The sequence below is a fragment of the Peromyscus leucopus genome, chromosome 13 (genome assembly GCF_004664715.2).
Source record: "Peromyscus leucopus breed LL Stock chromosome 13, UCI_PerLeu_2.1, whole genome shotgun sequence".
NCBI classification, from domain to species: domain Eukaryota; kingdom Metazoa; phylum Chordata; class Mammalia; order Rodentia; family Cricetidae; genus Peromyscus; species Peromyscus leucopus.
In genome coordinates, this window is record NC_051074.1 from 43,976,158 (window position 1) to 43,996,561 (window position 20,404).

Consider the following 20,404-nt stretch of genomic DNA (forward strand, 5'->3'; position numbering starts at 1 on the left):
TGTCCAGTGAATTAAAAGCATATGAAATGGAATGTTCTTTAATTTTACAAAATACCCATTGTCATCAGAAGAAAGATAATATCTTTTCCATATTAGTGTTTAAGAATAAAATAATGTGGACACACACATATGACTGTTAAACTATTACCAGTAGATCAAAACTATTTTTTTAATCTTTCAAATGTTATTTACCTCAATATATTCTCACACCCAAAGCAACTGTTTTAATTTGGGTAAAAATGAAATGAACATTGAGATATTAACAGTAAACAATGTTTGCAATGTATTTATTGGGTCATAAAATGCTGCTTATGCTTTCCTGATTTTTTGTTTTTTTTCTCCCTTCATTTATTATTGTCGCTATTAATAGATTACTTTTGCAGCAATACTGGAACAGTTAGTAAATAACGTGAACACTCATGAAGGAGCAATGACCTTGTCTGCATGTTCAAACAGGGAGAATTAAAAGAAATGGAAGGAGAGGTAATGACAATGAAATTTAAGGTGCTGTGTAAAACATGAAGCTTCCTGCCAGCTCCACCATTGTAGGTGCTCATGAGTGCACTCAGCTCTGAGTGATGGGTAGGCTGCTAAGAGCGCCAATAGTTACTCTAGTGCTCTGAATTTATAGCAGTAGATGTTGATTTGAGCACTGGAGAAACATTCTTCTGTGGAAACTCAATCCCCATGACCTATTTTGTTTTATTTCTCTTTTCATGTACTAACACCTTCCACCAGGGATTGGAGGTCACTGTAAAGCACACTATACTAAGTATGGTTTTCTGTTTTTCACCCCTGTATGCTAGTGAGTAGAAATGTCAACAGATTGTAGTATCAGATCCCACTTAAACAAATTAATGGAGGGTGAAGTGAGCAAACTGTAACCAAGTGACTGTGTGTGTGTGTGTGTGTGTGTGTGTGTGTGTGTGTGTGTGTGAGTGTGTGTGTGTGCATGTTATGGTAGTCATTTGCTAAATGCACAACAGGTTGTCAGCAAGCTTATACCACAAATATCCTCCATAAGTGTTGGAAGCAACATGGATATAGCTTGATAACATGTGTCTGAGATTTGTGTTTTCTATTCTGGGTCGGGAAATATAAAACTCTGTTAAATATTTCTATAAAGCATACCTCATCTCAGCTGGGCGGTGGTGGTGCACACCTTTAATTCCATCACTTGGGAGGCAGAGGAAGGTGGATCTCTGTGAGTTCAAGGCCAGCCGGGCTACAAAGTGAGTTCCAGGACAGGCACCAAAGCTACACAGAGAAACCCTGTCTCAAAAAAACAACAACAACAACAAAAAAAATCCCTCATCCCTTTCTTATGTAATGATTTCATACTGACCACTGAAGGCTGAGCAGAGCGCTTTATTAAGGATAACAGCAAGCACAGACAGAGACACAGTTAGGCCATGAACCATACATTACAGACAAATGTAGGAGACAAGGACAGACATAGAGAATCCAAATTTGGACTCACTTTTAGTCTAATTAATTCAAGAGGAAGTAATTTGTTTTTATTCCTTAATATGACATCAATGCATTTTGATGCCTTGGAGGTTATCTTTAATGTGCTAACCAATGCATTACATTGTGATGTGTTTATTCATATAGTTCATTTCTGCTCATTATCTAGATCATTCATTCATAAAAATTATAATGGTAATGTTCTAATTTTTAAAATAAATATTAACTGAATTTTAGTTTTATCAGAAAATTGTGAAGAACATATAGAGTTCCCTATACCTCCTACTTTCTCACAAACTATTATTTTCCATTAATGTGGCATATTTTTTTTCACAATTAATGAAATGATGTCAATTGTCTAGTAGTTTTAAACATCTGTTTTTCACTTACTAACTGAATACTTAATAGAGGCATGCTGGTTAAAATAACGGAAATGAAGCCAGCCCGCCATGGGTTTCAAAACCCTGAGACAAAGCAAACATTTTCTTCTTTAAGTATTTCATTTCCTAAATATTTCATTATAGCAACCAAGAGATAATTGATGTAGCCTTGATCTTAGACTTCCTAACATCCAGAAATAAGAAAAGTAAGATTTGTCCAATGCCCTGAAGCCTGTGATAGTCTGTTATGATAGCCCTAGCAGAGTGGGAAATTCCTTTTAACTTATTAGTTCATTAGTTCATGTTGTAGCTCCCACGGGAAAAAAGAATAGGTAAAACACTTCAAAGGCAATATTGTATTTTATATGCAAGTTTTCAAGAATTTAAATTGTTCATGTATTATGTCTAAAAATGAAAATTAATTACAATAAATAACATTAACTCAGATTTAAAATATAGTTGATGGGATAGTCATTTTAATTATCATTTCTTAAATTCAAATTTACTTTTAACTTGTTGGACAAATTAATTGACTCTTAATTCCTGTTAGCATAATCTTAAAAGTTTGTGATTGCTTCATCATTTTTTTGGTATGGTTCAGGTTTATCATGTGCACTTCTTGCCTCAGATCCCCAAATAGGAAAATTTCCATAAATCCAGCTTTATTTTAGTTTGATCAGACTATAGTCCTGATGCTGCACCCTGGGGAAACAATCAGCTTTCAGGGCTTGGGCAGTCACTCATTTCTCTACAGGAACCCCCCGCACCAGTGTTTGTTAGGCAGCCTTCTACATCGCTCCTCTATCCCACACTGCTGTGTGCATGCCCCACTGTGGCTTTCCTCACCATCTAGTATTCAGAAACTTTATGGAAGATCTGTTGTCGCCTCCACACCACTTTTCTTCACTGATGTTTCTGTCATCCATATTTTTACAGTGATTTTGACCTTGTCATCCATACTACTTCTTTTACAGTGATTGTGACCTTGTCATCCATACATCTTCTGCAGAGACTGTGACCCACTAAGGGGCTTGGTCATTCTTTATCCCTCTTCATCTTCCTAAAGCTTAGATGCTAACACACTCAACCTACAGGCTTTCATTCATTCGCAAAGTGGAACAAAACAAGACCAACGTGTCATTTTTTTAAAAGGTAGTTCAGCATCAATGTGTTTGTACCCTATAAGTAATTTGCATGTTTTCTGAGAAGAGAATAAAATTATTATATCAGCATGGAATTCCAGTACAGTAAAATATGAAGAAAATCGTCACAATGAGTTTTTACTTTTTTTTGAACAACACACACATATGTGTGTCAGTAAAAAAATATGTCAAAAGTAATCTTTAGCTGGTCTCTCAGATGTGACAGAATGTAGTACAACTTTATAACCAGAGTAGGGTCTGTACACAGATCCTGGAAATAAATGCTTTATGTTTCAAGAAACAGAGATACAAAGTTAACATCAAATTATTGTGACTCTTTCGCAGATGAATGATTTATTTTCTTATTGCTAACCTTTCATATATGACATTTGAAATGATGAAGTAACCACTGTGCGAATGAGTGTTCTTGATTGCTTTTGTTTGTCGTTTTCTTTAGTAATTTCCAATAACCAATTTCCAATAACAATAATTCTCACACAGTAAGGACATAATAGATCTTTTTGGAAGTAAATAATTGGATGGAAGAGTGAAGCTGAGCGAGGCAGCAAACATGTATTCTGGAGGAAGGGAAGAGAAGTGTATGCAATAACCTCAATGTGCCAGTTTCATTTAGAGAGTTTTCTAAATGAAACAAAATCAACTTGTAAGCTTTTTTAATTGAAGAAGCTCAGGTTATGCCAATAATATGACGCTGTCATGCAACTAATATGCAACTCTTTAAGTAATTGTCTTTCGTACATTTGTTTGAGTGGATCTGATAGTAGAACAGAATCTAACTTTATATGAGGATTATTGGGTCACACTTTTATTATTAACTCCTATAGAGAATCACATTTGACTCCAAATATCTCTTTGAAAAGTCTCTTACTTTCTCAGCATCAAATATATATAATTTTAGGAAGGCATTGGGAGACTGTTTTTTCTTGTTATTGTTCTTAATTTTGGTTTTTGTTACTTTTTAAACATTATGAAATTTAACCTTAATTGAAATAGAATTAGATCACTTTTACTTTCCCATGTTTTTAGCATATTTCTGTCTTTAGAAACATAACTATGATGAATGCTCTTGTTTAGCTGATATATTTTTCATAAGGATAACATTGAAAGTATTTTATTTTTAAATCACATTTTTAGTGAATATGGATTTAAAGTGAGAGAGTAATTATCACCATATTTGATAGAAATTGTTATTTTGATATTATAAATGAGACAGATTTTAAGAGGGATTATGAATGTTGATTTTTTTAAAAAAATATTTTCTCATTAACTTTTCACCTATATGACTTTGAGAATTTTTTTTAATCTTAGTTTCTTTATCTATAAAATATAAATAGTATTCTGTAGAAGACTTTCTTTTGGGCCACCAACCAGCTCCCAATCATGTCCTAGAGACTTATAATTAATTATGAATGCTCAGTCTTATCTTAGCTTGTCCCACTAGCTCTTATAACTTAAATTAACCTGGTTCTCTTCATCTATCTTTTGCCTCATGGCTTTTTACCTTTCTTTCATTCTGCATGTACTACTCCAGGCATCTCCCTCTCTTTCTCCCACTTTGTCTCCTGTCTTGAGTCCAATTTCCTTCTACTACTTTTTTTTTTTCTATTCATCAGCCCTGCCCATCCCTCTACTGCCTAACCATTGGCTGTTCAGCTTTTTATTACACCAATCAGGTACCTTAGGCAGCCAAGGTAAAACAAATGCAACATATCTTTATGTAATTAAACAAATTCTGCATAAACAAGTATAACACATCTTTACCTAGTTAAACAAATGCAACATAAACAAATGCAACACATCTTTACAAAGGTAAAGTAATATGCTGCAACAATATGGGGAATATAGTAGATAGATAATAATCACATGAACTATGTTAAATACAGAAAAATACAATAAAACCAAGTTAATACCATCATTAGGAATAATAAAAAGGTGCATAGAAGCTTGTTATTTTTGTACAATAATACTTAAGTATCAAAACTATTTTGCTTAATGATCTACACATCCCTAGTCTAATTGATGTTGTATCTGTAGTTGTGATTGCTCTCACAGACCTCATATGATGCCTACTTGCTATGTTTGGATTGAAAATTAGGAGCATCATCAGCAACATCAGAACCTATTCTCATTGAAGATTAAAGGCAGTGTTTGTTCCTTGTTAATTAATTAAGCCTTTTGTTTTTTGTTGCATAGACAAATATTTAGACAGACACTAAAGTGTATCTTGGCATCCTGTCAAATCATAGCCTTATACTTTGGCTATCCTGTTTCTGAAGTTGCTCACCCTTTTCATTTAAAAACAACAGCAGGCGTGTCTCATAAGCAGTCACCTCTAACGCTGAATCCTCAACGGCCATTTCCCATATGCTGTACAGCAGAGGCAGCTGTTGGCAGAAATCATTTCATGCAAGCCTATTTTCCTCTTTTAAATTTTGAGTGGAGAAAATCACATTTATAAAAGACCTCAGACATGAAACTGTCACTCTCAATTGTACATTAAAACGGTACCAAGCAGTTTTCTTGTCTAAACATTGGAGATGCATAGTGATTGCTTTAGAAATAGCAGAAAAAGGGTTTTGTACAAGCAACGTTTTATAGTTTACATGTGGAGTGTCCCCACAGGCTTGTCTGTTTGAACACTAGTTTCCCAGCTGGCAGGACTGCTTTGGAAAGTTGTCGGGCCTTAGGAGTTGGCGCTCAGCTGGAGGAAGTGGGTATCTTTGGAAGGTGAGAGTCTGCCAGAGTCTGACCTTCCTCTTCTCTGACTCTTGATCCTAAACATGTAACAGATGACCCTGCAAGCTTCTGCCCCATGGGTAGAACCCTGGCCACCACGTCTCCTCTACGATGAGGGATTGCACTTTCTTTTTGGTTTTTCGAGACAGGGTTTCTCTGTATAGCTTTGCGCCTTTCCTGGAACTCACTTGGTAGTTCAGGCTGGCCTCAAACTCACAGAGATCTACCTGCCTCTGCCTCCTGAGTGCTAGGATTAAAGGCGTGCGCCACCACCGCCCGGCTGGATTGCACTTTCTTAATCCTTAAGCAAAAGTAAATCTCTCTTTCCTTAAGTTGCTTCTGTGAGTTTTTCTGTCAAATGATGAAATAACTAATATAATAAGCAATAGAGCAGTTTATTGACCAAAACTTATGCTTCTGTATTCAGAAAAATGATGAAACTAATTCAAAAGGAGGGTCTGCTATGAGACAAGCATTTTTTTTTCTTTTAAAAATATTATGTATTTATATAGGCAGAAGAGGTTGTCAGATCTCTTGGTATTGATGTGGCAGATGGTTATGAGCCATCATGTGGATTTGGGAATGAAAGCAAGTTCTCTGGTACTTGGTTCAGCACTGCTCTTAACATATAAGTCATCTCTTAACTGTAATTGTAGTTGTGTTTTTTTTTGGGGGGGGGAGGAGGTCATCACCCAGCTCCCAAATAAATACATGGAGATTTATTCTTACTTATGAATGACTAGCCTTAGCTTGGCTTGATTCTAGCTAGTTTTTCTAACTTAGCTTATCCTGTTTCTCTTTAGCTATCTTTTGCCTTCTTACTCTGTGGCTGGCTGTGTGGTTGGGCAGCTGGCCCCTAGTGACATCCTCTCATTCTCTTTTTCTTGCTCTCCCCTCTTTTCTTCTTCTTTAGCTCAGATTTCCCCTCCTATTTCTTCTCTCTGCCTACTAGCCCCACCTATTTTCTCTCCTGCCTAGCTATTGGACATTTAGCTCTTTATTAGACCAATCAGATTTTTTAGGCAGACAAAATAACACAGCTTTACAGAGTTAAACAAATGCAACATAGAAGAATGCAACACATCTTTGCAGCATTAAGCAAATATTCCACAGCAAAAAGGAATGTAACACATCTTAAACTAATATTCTCCAATACCTAACCCCTGAGCCAAGCTTTTTGTTAAATAACTACATTGGTCAGCTAACTGTGACTGTGACAAAATAGCCGAGACTTCAACCCCTCAGAAGGAGTCATTCATTTTGGCTCATGGCTCCAGTTCTTCATCGTTTGTTCTCCTTGTTTCTTATCTCTGGGAAGGCTGAGCCAGAAAGAACATTATGGAGCAAAGCTGCTTACTTCAGGGTGGCCAAGAAGTAAAGAGAAGGAGAGAAGAGCTCAGCATGAAATACTCTTCAATGGAATGCCCGGATGACCATTTCTCATCACGCCCCAACTCCTGTGGTTTTCAACCACCTTTCTGTAGCCTTATCTATAAATAAATTAAACCATCGATGAGACAAGAAACCTCATGATCCAATCACCTCCCAAAGACCTGGCCAGCATACACTGCTTCATTCAGTGTCAAAATTCCAAAATGTAAGCCCATAGGGACCCACTACTCACAATAATTCTAAATATATCCATAGTATAGATGATGAATCTGAACCAGAGGGGTGGAACAACACATCCAAACTTACTGTTAAATTCTCTGATATCAGAGAGTGTTTTTCAGCCTGGACTGCCATAACAAAGTACTGTCTAAGTAGCTAAGGTTAAAAGCATTTGATCAAATGTCAGTAGAATTTAATATCTTCTGATATTTCTCTACTTGGCTTATAAAGATCTTCTTGTGTCTTCATGAAATAAAAGTCACACCAAAATCTGTTAGATTACAGAAGACAAATGTGATGTTTAAGGTTCATTATTCTAACTAACCCATTTCTCAGTGGAAGAAACTATCTGTCAGAATATATAAACATGAGTGATAATCACAGAGCTTCAATTATTTGGAGCTTGGACAACATTTTCTTTTTGCTTTAAGTTGTGTGCATATCTTATCAAAGTTTTATTAAAACAAGTTATATAATTTTATTAAGTGTAAAGTTTATTTTCAACTATTAGTACTTTTCCATATACACAATGTTTCTAACCAGATTATATTTGATTCCCTGCTTTACTGGAGACTAATGTGTTGTGGAATAATTGTTTAACTAGGCAAAGATGTGTTACATTTTGTTTATGCTGTATTTGTTTAACTATGTAAAGTTGTGTTGCATTTGTTACACCTAGCATGCCTAAGGCACCTGGTTGATCTAATAGAAAGCTGAACAGCCAGTAACTAGTTTGTGGAGGGATAGGCAGGGCAGGCAGGCAGGCAGATAGAATAAGTAGTAGTAGGAATCTAGGCTCAGGAGAGAGAAAAGAGGTAGAAAGAGAGGGAAACTCCCTGGACCAGCCAGCCAGGCAGATATGGAGGAAGCAGGAATGTAGGATATACAGAATGAAAGAAAGGTAAAAATCACTGAGGAAAAATGTAGATGAAGAAAAACAAGTTAATTACAAGTTATAAGACAAGCCTAATCTAAGGCTGAGCATTTATAACTAATAACAAGTCTCCATGTCTTGATTTGGGGGCTGGTGGTCCAAGAAAGCCTGGTACACTAATGTATATATCTGACATGAGAATATTAATTAGTAAAACACATAATTGTAAAAAAGTTAAAATGCAAATTTTAAATGGAGATTTTAAAATATAGGCTTACCTGTAGTATAACAAAGAAGATGAATTCACATATAAATATTTAATTATAGATAGTGGAATTTGTAATGCCACGAATCTTTCTAAGAACATCATAAAACCGGGGTGCTTGTATGATTATATAAAGGGATCTACAGCTCACATTTCAATTTGTGTAATCTGTTAGGACTGTCTTTCAGCAAATTAAATAGAGCTGAGATCTTGTGCAAAGAATAATTTCTAATTCATGAGTGGATCTGCAGAAGGAAGACCAGCTCAGAGAACTCTACACAGCCAAAGGGGAAGGTGATGTTTTCAAGTAGGCAATGGAAATGGTGTAAAGGAGGAATTTGATTAGTTACTGCTCTACATTCCCCTTACTTGTGGAATGGTTTGTCTTATGGGTGTATTTGATCCATTAGTATACTATAATTAGCTGAGCTCAATTTCTGAGATTGGTTGAGACTCTGCTGCTTTTTATAAGTATAAATTCTTAGTTTCAGTTTGGTTTTGCACCATTTCTTTATATCTTTTTCTTTTTTCTTTTTCTTTTTTCCTTTTTTTTTTTTATGAAAGCATTCAAAGTGAAGAGGTATTTTAGAGTCACATATAATTTAACAGACCTAAGGAGAGATGGTTATTTCTGGAGAAAGAGAGAAGCACTTCTGTTTACAAAGGGTTGAAGGTGTTCATTGCAAATAAGGCCTGTTTGCTGCGTGCTGGCTAAGTAGTCCGTGCTGAATGGATGGCCTGCAGGTTCCTAGTATCATGGCAGGCTTAGCAATTGTGACTCATACTGGCTGAATGCAGTGTGGCTGGGATGACTGGGCTCAGATTTTCTAACCCTTCAGTGTTGCTTCACATTGGGTAAGGTGAGCAAGAATTCTACTCTACTGCCCTTAGGTACATGACATTTCACATGCTCTTTTGCCCAAATCTAATTCCATCCGATACTGAGTCCCTGCTTCTCAGAGTGTCCCAAGTGTAGAGTTTCAAGCAGTGGGAAATGGAAAGCAGAGTCCCAAGCAAAAACACAGTATCTCTGCGAGCAGAAGGAATATGCAATGCGCATTATGAGCTTATTAATTTTTTCTGGTAAACTTCTTAATATTATGTCATAGTTAAGAATGTGCCTGCTTTAGATATTCCCAGACATGATAGGAGGGGCAGGGACAGAAAGTAATTGCCTTAGGGAAGTTAATAGAATATCTTACAGATACAGAAGCTATGATTTGCTCCTACATTTGTCACTGTCAGAGTAGGCATAATTTCTGCATTCACTACCAACGCGGGGAACTTCCTTACCCCTCAGACATCCTCTTTCCTGTCACTAGAGTTTTCTGTTTCCTACTCCTCAGGATATCACAGCCATTTAACTTCCAGCCCATTCGCCAAACTAATCACTGTTATATTTATGGATATCCTCACTCACAGACTGTGTCAGGGTTTGGGGTGATTTCTCATTAGGTCTGAGTACATAAAGCACAGCAGGAGAACAATTCCAAAGCATTTGAACTACTAAAGATGCTTTTAAACAGGTATAAATCGGAACTGGAAGCTATCTCCATGCTTGTATGAAAGTAAATCAATAAGCCGTGGATTTGACTCAGAGAAATCTTAAGATAGATAAAGACACATTCGGGAATCTATTATTTATTTTCTCTAAGGCCGTGTTGAGAGAAAAAAATAAAAGAGGGAAACATGAGGAAGGACAGAAAAAGGAGGAAGGAAGGAATAAAAAATCTAATCAAGAGTTGTGTCAATTAAAATAATAGTTTTTAAAGGACTGTGAAATAACTTAGAAGTTTGAAAATAATAAAGACAGTTTTTGTTTTTTTGTTTTTTTTTTTCTGGACTACTCTGCAGGCACAAGGATGGCATAGTTAGCCAGAAGATTTGCCATATCTATCCTTCATTTCCTTCCCTAAATGTTATAAGTAAAGGTGTGTTCTTATTGGTCCCCTGACTTCTCAAGCATTCAAGGCCTTAATGAACTTCAGTTTCATTCACTCCCTGAACAAAGCTGTTGCAGAGACAATGAAGACAACAGAAGGCAATCTGCCTTGTTGAACAGATGCTAACCCCTTATGGAGTCTGGTGAATCTCTAGGTGGCTCTACCGTCTGCATTTGAAAAGGCAAAGAGAGCTTCTGACCCTGAACCTCTTCAAATAAAACCATGGTGATGGTTTTCTCTTTTATTAGTCTTTCTAGTGATTTCTATCTGTTACAGTGGTCCATAGGCACAAACAACAAATTTGTTTTTCAGTGTCTTCTATTAGCAGCAAGCTCACAAAGTCATTTTGTTTGTAAAGTGATAGCTGCAAGACTAAAAAGCATTGCTTTTTGATTTCAATCCTACTCTATTAAACAGCCATTGTTGAATGTCTATTCAACACCAGGGTCAGCGCTAAGAGCTGAAACAAGCATACAAAAAAGTAAGAGGCATTTCTGAACTTTAGAAATAAGTTGCAAATTTAAAGGTAAGGTGTAAGTGTGCTGAAGATTATATAACAGAGAGATTAAAAAAATAGTTCTTATGCAATGATATTATGACCATTTTATCTTCACTTAATTGTCCTGAGACAATTTGTCTTCCTGGCTATTTTTCCGAGATAATATTTGTAATAGCTAGCATCTATTAAATACAGTTTGCCATAAGCTTTTTTTTTTGTATTTTACAATGCTTACAACAGCTTTATTATAGAGATATTGTTTTGAATTTTCTAAAGATGAAAAGACAGAAGACTTTTGAGACTTAAAAGCTTCATTAAGTTTACATAAATAGTAAGGACAGAGGCTCTATTTCAAGGCCAAATTTCTCTGTTAGGCCAGCCCATATATCTTGCCATGATACTTTCCCATTGTAGCCACTTAAATTAACTACAATATATTTATATTTATATTATAGCCCATATATCCCAAAGTTGTATTTATTTTCATAACAAAGTTTTGGAGCAATGAAAGTCTTATGTTACTGAGATTCTTTCTAGTGACTTAAAGCCAGCAACAATGAAGAACTGGCATGATTATATGGCCCTATGAGATAGGTTAACATGTAATTTTCACCTCTAGATATCTATCTCTATGATCCAGATAGGCCAATATTAGCTTAAACTGTGTTATTGAGTTCTTTTAAGCATTGGAAAATATTCTTGTCATTGAACTGTTTCCTGAGATTTTGTTTGCACTTATCATGTATATCTTAGCTTGTGATCTGAATCTTTTCTTTTGAGATATTTCAGATTGTTTATCCACAGAAACAGTTTAAAAATATGTGGGAAAAAAGTGTTGTAAATAGTGGAAAACATAACAGCATTAAATCATGGCATTGTATATTGTTTTTAGATTTAGAGCATTTATTTCATAATTTTGAAAGGATCAATTATTTTTATTAAGCCCTCAAGAAAGGTAACTATTTTAAGAGATCTTTCTTTGAGAGATTTATGAACATTTGTTTCTTGTTACTTACCATATTCTCTGGGTAAGTGAAAAGTCCTGACTATTTATGCACTATTTGCAACTCCCAATGTGTGGTTCAAAGGCTGTAACAAATTACACATCTTTGTCAATTAATAGCTAGAAACGTTCTCCCTCCAATAAGCACTGCATGATTGTTCATAGCATTAATTCATGATCATATTACTTTTTCACCCTGCATTTGCTTCATCTCCAGTCTCCCCGATAGTAATGTACACCCCCTTGCTGAAATCAACAAGGGGTTTGAGGTTTTTGATGAGAAGAGTCCCTCCTAAATGGGATTGGAGGAATGCTAGGAAGAATGATGACAGAATGATACATTCTAGATAAAAGATTGTTCACACAGCGAAGTCTCCAAATTCTCTTTAGTGCTCATTGTGATATAGAGAGCACTTAACAATGATCAGATATCAGTTAAAATACACTTTTTAATATTAATGGGGTAATATTCTTTTTAGACCATGTGATGTTAATTCACACTTTTACCTATCTTTCAAAAAACTTGAAGATAGCAATTCAGTCAATGCAGGAGGGATTGATGATGGATTATAGAGTTCTAGGGCTTTACTCTGTGGGGCAAGGATGATTACAATTGTGTTGTGCTAACCATGGGTCTTACCATGGCAGTCCACCTTTCTTTCTTTATTCTTATGTTCTTACTCCAAGGACCTTGTTCTCAGGAATAGCTACAGTTTCAATGTGATAAATGGGGTACTACACATCCATATAACCAATGTCTTCAATGAATAAAGACTGGTTCTACTTTGGTAGGCTTGCCAATTTGCATTCTCATCTGTAGATTGACTGAGGGTTCTATGTCACGTCATTGTAGTCTCTCAATAATACCCATATTCCCTTTAACTATATTCATATCTCAAGTATGAGGAATGTCTCATAAAACAGAATCCATTATTCTATTATAAGATCATTCATGACTTTTAAATAGAAATAAGACTTGTATTCAGATGAAATTCTAACACTGTGTGATCCTCTATTATTAAGCTAATGAGTATCAATATCATGTGGAAATTAGTATATTAAATTAAGACCTGAAAATTAGAGTTAAATAACTCATTTTTATTTAAATGGTTATATGCACAACCTGTCGAGTTAATTTCATTTTTTTTTATAAACATAGACAATTGTTTGTGTTTTTTTTTCAGTCTATCCGAGAAGTCACGGGCTATGTACTGGTGGCCCTCAACCAGTTTCGTTACCTTCCACTGGAGAATTTACGAATTATTCGTGGAACAAAACTATACGAAGATCGCTATGCGTTAGCGATATTCCTAAACTACAGAAAAGATGGCAACTTTGGACTTCAGGAACTTGGATTGAAGAACCTGACCGGTAAGAAAAATTCGAAAACTAGTGCACAATATGATGTAATGTCTATATGTGCATATGCGTGGTTTCTGGTGTTCAGGTATGGAAGCGCCTGGGGCACGTAAGTGAGTGGTATGTACTCATTTCATGAGAAATGATGCCTCTGCGATGCTCTCACTTTTATTGACAGATGTTGTAAGTGTTGTGTAAAAGATAGCAGGATATTGAATCTCAGCTGAACAGAAGTACGCTCTCAGGAAATGCTCGGTAACTGCAAACGGAGATAGGAAGCAGGTGTAATACAGTTTGGCGGTCGCAGGTGAATGGTGGACCAGATCAAACCTCTGTGATAATACCATGGTGCTCATGCCTGCCAGAGCTTAGTAATGCCCAAGCGATTACATGTAGTTTGACTAATCTTTAGATATTTACAGGATCACCCGAGTTTAGGGGAGAAGGTCTAATTTATTCAGTTTCAAATTCTCCCATTTAGTAGCTCAGCGAACAAGATCACCAATTCTCAGCCTGTTTGGTGCCGTCCGTGATAGTTTCTCAGCATTGCAGATACATGAAACTAACAAACGAGTTTTATCTTCTAGATAAGAAACTTTGCAGCGATTTTTTTTCTTGTTCATGTTCCTTAAAGTTCATATAAACTCTGATGGAATACTTTATTATATAATCATGATTTTTTTTTACCAAATATATCTACAGTTAAAATGTGCCAATAAAATATTCAAACCTACCAGTAGCTCACATTATTAATTTACTTGAAATTACTAGCATATATGCATGTACTATATCAAATATATAGTGATTTATGTTTATGATTATGTTCATTTGGGGTTCACTCAGTGAAATTAATGCACCCTGAAAAATTAAATGTTTTAAGGGACTTTGGCATAAATATAATTAACATTGTTAATTTATTGAGATAGTTTTTTTAATATACACAGTGTATGGTGTAGTATAGGCTTAAAGATGGAAATTTTAATTTCATAATCATCCAGACATGTAAGATAAAATTGGGAAATTTGAAGCACAAAAGGAATAATGATAATGTCAGTTGTTAGGGTATGGTTGCTATAGAGGTGATAAAATTATAGTAAATGCTGAGTGTTGGAAATGTATTGTTTCCTATACCAACATTGTTACTTCAGTTATTTCCAGGATAATTTTTCTACTGAAGAATGACTTTTTTGACAGAATTTCTCCTTGCATACAAGTAATGACTGGAGAAGGAATTTTGAAAATAAGATGGTCAGGGGGAAAAAGCTGAATAGTTAGAATTAGAGATCTAAAAATTAGATAATACAACTAAAACTTCCAAACTTACACAGGAAGTATTGTGTGTCTTTCATGAATTCGCTTTGATTATATTAAAGAATAAAAGGAATAAATTCCTTTTCAGGAATTTTTATAATATTAGAATCCTTTTATTATTATATACAATGAGCTAGGTGAATGTTTCTCTATATAAAAACAGTCATAAACTATTTCTCATATTCATTTCTGTTAACATCACTACTTCTAAAATAATAACCAAATGGTTTTGAAAAAATTATGTCACATTTAAATACCATTTAGCCACTAGATTCATTGCATATATTAATTATGATTATGGCAGTTGATTGATTTTTTTCTTGTTGCACTAAAATATAACATGTCATTCAGAAGTAATCTCTGACCTGGATAGTGCTGTGCTATTTCTGGACATTTGTAGAAATGGATAATTTATTAAGATTAAGTGTTGGTTCCTTAGAAAATCTGTATTCATTTAAAAGTTAGTATTGCTTTCTTTTTAACATGTGACTCAAAAAACCATATAATAAAATGTATGGTGGAAATTCTGGGCATTATGGACATATTTTAGATATTTGATTTATTTATCGGTTGGCAATCATATCAAAATACTTCTGTGTGCATCTAGAATGGCTGAACCTTAGGTTTCAGGGTTGATATGATGACTGTAATTCTGACAGTTATGAATTGCATAGTAAACACTATTACAATTATGTGTGACAATGTATGAGGAAGACCTGGAGACAGCTAATTATGCCTATGAAGAGGAGTTTTGGGAAATTTTGTTCTATTTTTGGAGAGCTAAATAGTCTAGGTGATCTGGTCAAAATAAGGAGTAAATATTGCAATTCCAATCTAGGTGAGATTGGGTTTATGCTTTGGAAAGAAATTTCTTTTGTGTTCTAATTTTATTGTTCTACAAAAGAAGTTGATAATTTTACAAATTATATTACACACAAGGCTATGAGCTTTGCTCTAAAAATAGTCTAATAAAAATAAGTATAGTAATTTAAAAAAACCTAGATGTGCTATGTGGGGACCTGCCCCACTGGAAACTTAGGTCACCTGTGAAGAGGTGGCCTGGAACCAAGGAAAGGTCTGTTTCCCAGCCTCCCTCTTACCCGGAGACAATCAGATGCAGTAGGGAGTCAAGTCAAGCAAGAACTCGTTTATTGATTGACAGTAAGCTTCTTTTATACCAGAAAACCTCAGAACCCTAGGAGGGGATGAAGGAACCAACCAATCACTTTAAAGGGCACCTTATTTACAAGTTGTTTATGTCCTGACACTATCTCTTGTTTTTTAGTATCTTATCTTAGCATAAATAACTTGAGCTAACTTTCTTTCTCACCATTTGTATCCACTCTCTGTGTAAACACCTTAAAACTTAAGCTCTATTTATCTGAATTTCTCTCAGCACCCTCTCTGCAGCCCATGTATGCCCCACAGTGCTAGCCTATCATGGTGTATTTGACTTCTTAACAATGAATTAACTGCAAATCATAGGCTGCACCCGAGATGTGCTGCATGGCAGCTCTGGGGGTGGGTTAGTAACATGTGTTTAAAGATCTTCACATGATTCTGATTATGGAGGCTCTGCGTTCACTTTTCCAGATGAATTACAGTAATGTTACCAAAGAGCAATAGCACAATATATAGTTAACCTTTTCACACTTCTTTGGCAAAAGTAGTTTTCATTCATCTATCACATGATGGAAAGAAGAGAAGGAGTGAGGCAGAAACAGGTATTTTTTTCATTGCACACCATCAATTATACTCTAGGTTGGGTTCAGAGTGTAAAAAGCACAGTGGGAGCCTAGATAGAAATGTGGATAAAATATGAGAGAGCTGGGGATGTATCCCAGTTGGTAGAATGACTGCCTTTATGTGTAAGAAGCCCTGGGTTTGGTCCCCAGCTCTTTATAAAGCTAGGTATATTGACATACTCCCCTAAGGCAATACCCAGGAGACTATTGAAGAGTATCAAAAGTTCAATTTTATTCTAAAGTATATAGCAAGTTAGTATCCAACTGGGATACCAGAGACCATGTCTGTAAAAAACTAGTTTTAGAGATAAAGGAGATGCTGTGAAAAATATTCCATGTCACTTTGTTTAGTAACAACTTATTGCATAGTAGAAAGATTGTAATAATTCATACTGAATTTCCTTAACCACCACTTTTTTAAAGCACTTGTAACAACAACAACAACAACAACAAACATATAGTGGTTTGCAGGTTAAAAAGTAGTTGTTTGGCATAACAAAGAATTTTGGAATAAAGACTTTAAGTCTTGGCATTAGGAATAGGAAGATGGCTAAGTTTGTAAGCTGCTTGCTGGATGAGGTCCTGATATTAGTCTCCAGAATCTATGTGAAATTCAGGAATGGTGACACATGCTTGTCATCTCCATGTTGGGAGGTAGAGAGACAAGTAGATCCCTGGGATTCATTGGCTTGATAGTCTAGATGAATTGGATAGCCCGAAAACTATGAGAGACACTGTCTCAATAGTAAAGATAGGGACCTTCTGAGGAATGACTCCCAAGACTGGCTTCTTAATCTCCATACACTATACTGACATGTCCATGTACATACATACCCAGAAACATGGACACATGTATTTTTATAGTATGTATGTCTTATCAAACAGTTTTTCTTTCTGTTGACATTAGAAAATAAATGTCTCAAACAGTTTTCATCTGTTGATATTAGAAGGGAATGCCTTGAGAATAGCACGTTTCTCCCAGTAAATTCTCGTATTCTATAAAGGGGACATTTAGATATATGGACATTATCATTACATTAGTTAGTGATTAGCTGCTGTTTGAGTGTGTCTACATCAACTACCCTCTTAAGCACGTTTGTTAAACTTGATGTTCACCAAAAGCTGTCCCATGGGTATGATATATTGTTGATGTGTAGAAAAAGAATCTCAGTTCACCAAAAGCTGTTCCATGGGTATGATATATTGTTGATGTGTAGAAAAAGAATCTCAATGAGGAATTCTCTGACTTGGTTAGCCTGTAGGAAGGAGTGTGATAATTTTTCTTAGGTGTGTTAATTTAAATGGAAAGAGCCACCCACTGGTGGGTGTGGGCAGCACCATTGCCTGGGATGAGCCCTGGACTGAATACAGATTGATACAGCATGCGGACACTAACACGCGGACATTAGTTCAGTGCTCTCTGAACTTGACTTTGTATTTAGTGTGGCCAGTTCTCTCGAGCTCCTGCTTCTGTGATTTCCCTAGTATGGTGGATTATAGACTGCAGTTTTGAGCTCAAATAAACCCTTCCCCCACTCCAAGTTGCTTTCCTAAGGGTATTCAAAACAGCATCAGGAAATAAAACAAAGCCAGTAGGCTGGAAACTTTATTACCTACCCTACTTCAACATGGTCAGTTTGGTTTTGTCAAAAAAATGAAATATACCTCAACTGTTGCTCCCACCAGGGTTAAACAGAAAAATGTGTTTAGCCTTTGCCAATCACATCTCTGTGGTTGATTATTATTGAGATAACTAGAGTGGAGAAAGCGGTGGTGTTCTAGGGAAAGAATGGACCAGGCAAATCCCAGCATCTGCTAGATGTCCTGTTAGCACAGCTGTTCTTTTCTGCCTAGAGGAAAGGTAGGTTTTTGACCAGGGAACACATCATCAATGTACACATCATCAGGGTATAAAACATCAGTGTACACATTATCAGGGTACAAAACATTAGGGTACACATCATCAGGGATGGGTTGACTTCCCTAGAAGTCTTTGGGAATGTCATTACTACATCAGAGGAGTACAGAATGTAACCAAGGAGTATAGAAAATTTGTATTAATGTCATTTAACATGGCTGTTGTTCTCGTTAGTCACTCCCAGAGCTGATGTCCCATTGGCTCCTTCTCCATTTCTCTTGAAAATTCATGTCAAAATTTAACATGAGTGTTGTATCCATGGATGTATAGTCTTCAGAATGTATAGTTATAAATTTGACTAACATCTAAGAAGAGATTAAACTTATAAGACATAATAATCATAGAAATTTATATTATAAATTCACTCTACCTGTTATGGAAATGGATAATATAATTTAACATATATGTTAAAGTTCTAAGAAGTAATCATTAAATAATACCCAAGTTTTCATATATTCTCTCTATGAAATTCTCTTTTATAATTGCTAGGCACATTGAACTAGGTACAAGCACAACACATGTATAGGTATGTTTATTGTACTAAATTTCATTTTAAATAATTTCATTTTCATTTTATAAATTGTGGGAATATCTGTTTTTGAGTTGGTGAAATGAATAGGTGAAAATGAGGATGATATATAAGTACAATTTATATTTCAGATCAAATCCTTAAGAATTTTCCTACAATCACTGTTTTGTAAATTATATAATCATTTCTCCAGCTTTATACTGGACTATCTTAATTAGATCATTAGTTGGGATGTAAACAAACAAAATTTTCTACCAAAGTAAATATTATGGGATGATGTTTCTGGAAATGCTCAATAGTAATATGAAGGACACATTAAGTTCACTGTGTTCTAGTAATATAAACATAAACTGCTTGGCGGAGAGTACTTTATATCTCAGTGATGTAAAATTTAAGCCAGGACTTGAGAATATCATCATTTCATTACCCTAAGTTTCAGATGTACATGGGTCATCGATTAAAACAGTATATTAAAATAACACAGTATCTATCTTCTACTATTTAAAAATTCTCAAACCACCTACATTATTGAGTAGTGCTCACAAAAACAACCAATTTCATAATGGGCAGACCATCTGTGCTTGACTCAATGAATAAAGAGCATGGGTGTAGAATCAGAATTCTAGGTGTGATGCTTATCTACTCCTTACAGGCCAAGCATCTCAGAAACTCAGAGTCTTTATCATGAAAACTGTGAAGAATATGTTATGTCACAGTGTTATTATAGTCGTAAGAGGGATAAAGCAGAGAACTGTCAACTGTAACACCTTTCACACAGAAGATACTCCAGAAACCACAGTCTCCTGGGTGGCCTTTTCCCATTTCAGCTTGAGAGTTCCTGTGTATCCAGACATTATCAAAACTCTTCTGCCTCTTCCTTCATATTCAGATGGATTCCAGTTCAATCATTGGAGTCTTGGATGTGACTTGTTTAGGCAAAAAGCTACTTTTGTCACTTCTGACACCTCTTTGCAAATGTTCTGTATCTAGGATATATTTGCCTGGTGGGGAGGAGCCCACGTTTTTCTATGCTTATTCTGCAAGCAAGCACTGTCTTCTTTACCTCACAGTACTTGCTTTCTATCCCACAATTCCTTAGACACAGGCATGCTGCCTCAGTCCTTCATTTTAGAGCCGATCACCACATTCACCCTTCGTGGGCCCTGACATTTGTCTTGACCTAGATAAGAGACATACTCATTCTGAGTTCTTTTTCTGATGCTAGAGTTGCCAAGCATCCTTCATCTGCTCCGTGAAAGGTCTTAGTGCTGTTTAAGTAGGGTCAACCTGGCCACTTCTTGAACTCTGACTGAATAGAATGCTTGACAAAGGCACGACTCACCTTTGCATTAGGAGACCTACTCAGCATATTCTGATATTTGGAGAAAGAATATCACAACAATCCTCCCAGCTTAAGGACATTCTGCTAGGAAATGATGAGATCAAAGCTAATTTGTAGTGAACATCCTGTGAAGCAGAGAATCAGTCAAAAGCGAGACAGTTCCTTGTGAAGAGTCTATAATTTGTAGAAACGATACTTCAATCAACGCTCTTATAAAATACTGTTTGCTTGTCATGTCAGACGGTGCGCATTGACTAGA

General features: G+C 35.7%; 1 protein-coding gene across 4 annotated transcripts in view; it reads left to right on the forward strand.

Annotated features, from left to right (window-relative positions):
- The window catches only part of Erbb4 (erb-b2 receptor tyrosine kinase 4), a 1,086,504-nt gene that overhangs the window by 528,223 nt on the left and 537,877 nt on the right, over positions 1 to 20,404 (forward strand). For all 4 annotated transcript variants that reach the window (XM_028870095.2, XM_028870094.2, XM_028870096.2 and 1 more), the window contains exon 3: positions 13,126 to 13,312. In XM_028870095.2, the coding sequence (XP_028725928.1) occupies positions 13,126 to 13,312 (187 nt within the window). The remainder of the gene's footprint in view (positions 1 to 13,125; positions 13,313 to 20,404) is intronic.